This window comes from Bufo gargarizans, chromosome 8 (assembly GCF_014858855.1).
Source record: "Bufo gargarizans isolate SCDJY-AF-19 chromosome 8, ASM1485885v1, whole genome shotgun sequence".
Lineage (NCBI taxonomy): Eukaryota > Metazoa > Chordata > Amphibia > Anura > Bufonidae > Bufo > Bufo gargarizans.
The window spans coordinates 94,271,336-94,277,830 of record NC_058087.1 but is presented as its reverse complement, the minus strand read 5'-3'; the positions used below and the strand labels follow the sequence as shown (position 1 = coordinate 94,277,830).

At 42.2% G+C, this 6,495-nt stretch overlaps 1 protein-coding gene across 1 annotated transcript; it reads right to left on the bottom strand.

Moving 5' to 3' along the window:
* Positions 1-1,450: 1,450 nt before the first annotated feature.
* On the bottom strand, positions 1,451-5,987 carry LOC122944709 (gamma-crystallin 1-like). The gene is made up of 3 exons (XM_044303260.1): positions 5,979-5,987; positions 1,829-2,071; positions 1,451-1,726 (listed from the first exon to the last, which is right to left on the bottom strand). Exons 1-3 carry the CDS (start codon positions 5,985-5,987, stop codon positions 1,451-1,453), a joined length of 528 nt encoding a protein of 175 aa, XP_044159195.1.
* Between the last annotated feature and the right edge of the window lie 508 nt (positions 5,988-6,495).

Sequence of the window (6,495 nt, the reverse complement as noted above, 5' to 3'; positions counted from 1 at the left end):
GTCCCACTGTTGAAAAAAAGACATGTGCTGAAGAGGTTACAATTTGCCAAAGAGCACATTGACTGGCCTAAAGAGACATTTTGTGGACTGATCTTTTTGGTTCTAGTGGACGGAGACAGTTTGTCAGATGACCCGCAAACACTGAATTCAAGCCACAGTACACTGTGAAGACAGTGAAGCATGGTGGCGCAAGCATCATGATATGGGGATGTTTCTCATTGTAAGGTGTTGGGCCTATTTATCGCATACCAGGGATCATGGATCTGTTTGAATACATCAGAATACCTGAAGAGGTCATGCTGCCTTATGCTGAAGAGGAAATGCTTATGAAATGGGTGTTCCAACAAGACAACGACCCCAAACACCAGTAAATGTGCAACATCTTGGTTCCAGACCAATAAGATTGACGTTATGGAGTGACCAGCCCCATCCCAGATCTTAATCCAATAGAAAACCTGTGGGGTGACATCAAAAATGCAGTTTCTGAGTCAAAACCAAGAAATATAGAAGAAATAGGGAATGTAGTCCAATCACCCTGGGCTGGAATTCCTGTTCACAGGTGCCAGAAGTTGGTTGACTTCATGCAACACAGAAGTACAGCAGTTCTCAGAAACAGTGGTTATATAACTAATTATTAGTTAAGTGATTCAAAGGAAAGCAAAATCTTCAAACATTTTTCAGTTTATATAGTGAATGTTTGAGTTTGTAAAGAAGAGTACAACACTGCTATATTCACTTTTCTTCAAATATTTTTAGAGGAACAACACAAATTTTATATATTTTTCTTCATGTTTTGATTTGGAATAGAATGTGTAGTGTTCCCAATGCATTTGTTTGTATGGTAATAAAAGCTATTAGAAGGATTTTGAGCTCTATTTACCTTTTTAAACACACTGCTATTATTTTAAACACAACTGTACAAGTGCTATATTCTTTTCCTTGTTTACCTGCTGTCGACAACATTACAGCAGCAAGTGGAAGGAGATGTCTCATTGAAATTAATGGGGCAGAGGATTTGTATTTACACTGCTCGGCACGGCATTGTCGACAGTGAGCAGGTAAACATTGAAGGTAACACAGCTCTCAATATAGGAAAAGCAGAGAAGCCCTTTAAACTATTCCATCTTTCCGCTAAGCTACTCACCTTCCTGTTTAGCCCTGCCTCCTCTAGTAACAGACAAAAAGTATCTCAAGCAGCTAACTAGTCTAGCACAAGGCATGCAAACCAGTTTTGGGTGCAAACAGAGACAAGTTTACCTTAGCAAATCTGCTAAAGTCTGTTCAGTATAACTTTAATCTTTTGTTATCAGTTTGTTTGTTTTTTGTTCTTCTTTTGAGGAATATCATTTTCCCCTTTAGGAGACTCTCAAAAATACAAAATCACACAAAATGTCTATTTTCAGCTAAGCATTTAATTAATGTGCAGCAGTAAATGTAATATTTATTTTATTTAATGCAGATACTGAACTCTTTTGAAAGAACCAATCCTGGCATTAGAAGCTCCCCAGTCACTGTATCTTCTGAACTCTCCAGGCCTCAGGTAATACTGACGTCCCCTGTAGTTGGGCTCTTCATAGAACATCCAGTAGCCATCAAGCACCTGGCAGGAGTAGATGTCATTGTAGTGGAATTGCTCATGGACATGAGGACAATCTTCAGTGAACTCCATCATCTGACCTTTGAAATCTTCTTTTTCATAGACTCTAAGCCTGAATGGTCCTCGATGCTGTGTTTAGGCATAAGAAATAATTTAATAAAATGTAATATTTGCAAAATATCACAAATAAAAAAATGTGTGGAAGATTCCTGTAATTAATACAATATCTACCTGTGGTGTTAAACGACATGATCTGATGAAGTCATTGTAACCCATCCATTGCTGAAAGTCAGGATATTCCCCTTTTCTAAGGAAGTACTGGTGTCCTCTGTAGTTGGGATGTTCATACAGGATCCAGTTTCCGTTTTCCACTCGAATAGAGTTACAGCGATTGAAGTATGAAGACAGATCAGAGGAGTCAGAGTTGCACTCATAGGAGCGACCCTGGAAGTTTCTGTCCTCGTAGAAGATAATCTAGAAATAGATGAATATACATATTTTTGCTTGGTTATTCAGAAAATAATTATAATAAATTATCAGTGTTTTGACTGAAACCATGTACTAGAGGAGCCCTGCTATTTTTATGCCTTTGCTTAGATTTTAGAACAATTATAGACACTTGCTGATACTTGTAGGCTTACCCGGCCCCATCCCGCCAATTTTCAGTAGTCTGAGTTTCCCACCCAGTTTACAAGCAAGTGGGATTCTATCTTTTAAAAGACAATCTTACACAGATATTGTAGGAGGGGACTCCCCTTGGTATATGTACAATGGCAGTGTCCTGTAACACTGTATTGTAATTGTGTTTCGTGAAAATGTTCTTGTGCATGAGTTCCCACAAAGTTGCATAGGGAGGGTTACGTTCTAACGAACCTCCCAGGGCTGACTCCACCCCTCTCTCTAAGAGGAAAGAAGTCTGTGCAGTGTAGTGTGAGGAAGAAGCAAAACCTCATCACCCATTGAGGAGAATTATCTAAACTCCAGAGATAGTTCCATGCACCAGCCCCAAGAAGGGAAAGATTATAGAAGTTCCAGGCAGCCCAGATAGCAAGTGAGAATATTGGCAAAGGAAGAAAATTGTCGTTTGTCAGGCTTTAGTCTCCTCTACATTCAGTGGAGAGATTCTACCAGCTGCCCACCATAACCAAAGACAGAAGGCCACCTATGAGGAGGTTCCTAGAGCATACCAAAGCTATTGTGAACCAAAGTATATGACTATACAGTACAGCAGAGGTAGTACATCCCTCTAGCCTGGAGAAATAGAGGAAGAATGATTGCTATAGAGGAAAACAACCCCTCATGCAACTTCTGGGAAATAACCTGAACCATTGGAGAAGCTGCCTTACTGCGGATGACTTTTGTGCGCATTGATGACCTTTGGAACAGCTTCAGTAAAGTACTGAATTCCCAGTAAGAAAACTGGTCTCCTTATTGTGTGAACTTATCACCTACTCACGCCCAAAAGTGCTTGCATCTCAAACCTTAGGGTCCCTGCCTTCCCTGCACAAAACTCAGACCATCACGGGCACCTCAACCAACATTCAGCAGGAAATCCCTCAACACTAGAGTTGGCCCTGAAGGAAACTGGTGCTATCCTTCCACTCACTGCACACCAGCCCAGGGAGCTGCAGAAACGTGAGTACCAACTACTGCACCCATCAGCCACCACAATCACACATTGTCCCTGCGGTCCCAGACGCTGCACAATCTGATCCGAAACTTGGTTTGCTCCTTGCCCTCTCGAGGTGAGCTGACTTGAACTTAACTGCCCTTCAACAACCTATGCATGACTTCTGCTGCTCCTGCTCAGCTGATCTCCACAGCTTATATCCTATTCTTGGAGGGGACAGCATCATCTATGCAATCATTTACTGCAGAATGGGAGAGAATGGTCTTACACTTAATAAGACTGGGATAGGGCTTTCCAACTAACTCATAAACTCTATTTTTCTTATCGGATCCAGCAAAACAGTTATAAATTGTGACCAGCACGACTCAAAGTTATGTGGGGTGGAGGTGGGGTCAATAAAACACATATGATGACATTGTTCCTAAGTTACATGTCTCTGGGAAGATATTATTTGCTTATTTAACATTCTGTATAAGAATAACGGCCAAATTACTGTGGCGGTCTCGCTGCTCGCTCTGTTCCTAGGCACAGTTACCCGGATCAAAAGAAATGTGTTCCATTATTTAATTTAATTTTGAGAAGCCAAGTCAAGAAGAAAAAGCATACTGGCTTGCCTGCCTCTGCGTTTAGAAGTCATCTCAGCCACCTGATGCATCTAAAATAAACTGCCTATCTATATATAGTGCAGTCTGTCTACTGTACCTCTTGTGCTGGGGATGGGGGACGAGGCACACCTTGCACAAGGGCCCACCGGAGGATTCACCTGTTCCCCTGTGGGCCAGTCCAAGCCTGCAGGGAATGCAATACAACCCAAAATGCCATACCAGTCAGCCAATCCGCAGCCATTCCCAGTGATGTCACAGCCCTTTAAAAGCATCCTGCATAGTCTCTGCCATTTCACTGTGAGCTGAGCTTAGGGAGAAATCTGGCAAGCGCTTATGTGCTATGGACAGTGTTGCAGAAAGGAATTAGTAGAAGAATATTGCATAGGGATAGTGCAGGAACAGTGCAGGAAGATAGTAGGGAGACAGCAGGGACAGTGCAGTTTGAGTGTGATCACCATGCATATCTTGTTGAACTGCTGCCACATTTTCCAGTTAATCTGGTTATACATAGAATTACTGTGCCTCAGTATTAAAGGGTGGTCTAATATATTGCTGTGTGCATATTTTTAAACTGCTGCCATATTTGCAGTTAATCTCTTAGTTTATACGTAGAATTACTGTGCCTTAGTATTAAAGAACAGTCTAATATATTGCTGAGTGTATCTTGTTGAACTGCTGCCACATTCTCAGTTAATCTGTTAGTTTATACAAAGAATTATTGTGCCTCAGTATTAAAAGGGCGGTCTAATATATATATCACCCTGTTTATCTTGTTCAAAACTCAGATGAGATAAAAATATTTCCATGACATTTTATCTATGTTTTGGACCCACTCCTGTTTTAGGGCTCATGCACACGACAGTATTTTGCGTTCAGTCTACTGGCCATTTTTTTTAGTTCAGTATGCGGTACATATACTTTGGCACCAGGTCACATTTGAAGACACCTTGAGCAGGGGCGTAATGATCGCCATCGCAGAGGGTGCGACCAGGCCTGGAAGGTGGGGGGCTTCCACAAGCGCTTTTAGTCAGCCCAGTTCTTCTCCCCTTTGCTTTGTCTATTTAAAAAGTAAGTGCTTAGTACACTAGGCACTTACTGCTCAATGTTGGCGAGACCCGGCGCTGGAGGTCACAGGCCTCGCAGGAAGACGCGATGATACTGCCAGAGAGATGGGGTGACCGAATGCGGAGCAGAGCAGAAGTAAGTATTTTTGATTGTTTAGGTGTGAACATGCTGTGCACCATACTGGGGGCATCTGGCACTATGAATTGAATTTAGAAAGGGTCAGGGGGTGGGGGGTTGGAACAAAAAGAAAATAAACTCTATACAGAGAGGGTGGCAGCCTGGCAGGGGCTGTGCCATACTGGGGGCACTTGGCAGTGGCCCTATGAGTTGAATTTAGAAAGGGGGGCCCGCACCAGCCATATAAGATTGGGCCACAAAAAATATAATCTATACAGAGTGAGAGGGGGGGCAGGGGCAGCCAATCATTCAATTATATACAGGGGTCAAAATGAAATTCATACAGTTTGAGGGCCAAATTAAATATATATGGCCTTGGTGGGGGCCAAATGAAATATATACAGTCTGGGTGGGGGCTAAATGAAATTTATACAGTCTGGGTGGGGGCCAAGTGAAATATATATAGTCTGGGCGGGGGCCAAATGATATATATACAGAGCGAGGGGCGGGTGAGAGGCGGGGTTATGGGGTTGCGGGTTAAAGTTTGCCCTGGGGCCCCTAGACCTCTAATTATGCCACTGACCCTGAGGTGCCACTACAGTGGAAACCCTTAAAGTTACGCCATTTTAGAAACTACACCCCTCAAGAAATTTATTGAGACATGTAGTTATTGTAGATTGAATCATTCAAATTTCAGTATAAACTCTATTCGCCACAAAGCCGAATAGTGTAAAAAAATAAATAAAAATCATACTTGCCTCATCCATTTGCTCGCGACGGGCTGGCCACCACCATCTTGCTTGAAGATCTCGCACAAAATCCTGCGCGCTGTGGCGTATGACATAACCACGCTGGCCGACATGATGAAGTCATCAATTTCGCCCCAGATCTTCAATCTAATCGTCACAAAGCTATTTTTGTTTTGTAAAATTCAGCAAAGCAGCCAAATTGAATTGCTGAATACTTCACTCATCTCTACATTTAGTGAGCACAGGCGTTTCATAAAATGTTAAAATACTTGGCTGTGAAACTGAAATTTTTTCTTTTTTACAACAAAAAAAAATTGCCCCTTTTAGGCCCACATTTTTTATTTTACAAAGTCTAACAAGAAAAAAATGCACCCAAAATGTTTCATCCATTTTCTCCTGAATATGATAACACCCCGTATGTGGTTGTAAACTGCTATATGGTTAAACAGCCGGCTCAGAATAGAAAGAGCAACTCATGCATTTGAGGCCTAGTTTGGTGATTTATACAGCATTGACTGACAACTACAGCAACTCGTAGGTTAAATATGCGGTATGCCAGACCAACAGGGGAAATAATACGTGAGGTCACGGTGTGAGCAATAGGTGGTCCAGTTCTGGTTACTCACGGTTACGCCGTCCCTGGGCAGGCCTGCATAAGTGAATTGTGCCCAGCAAGGACAGTATCGTGGTGCTCCTTAAAAACCTTGTGTCGTAAAGAGAGGGGCACAAACA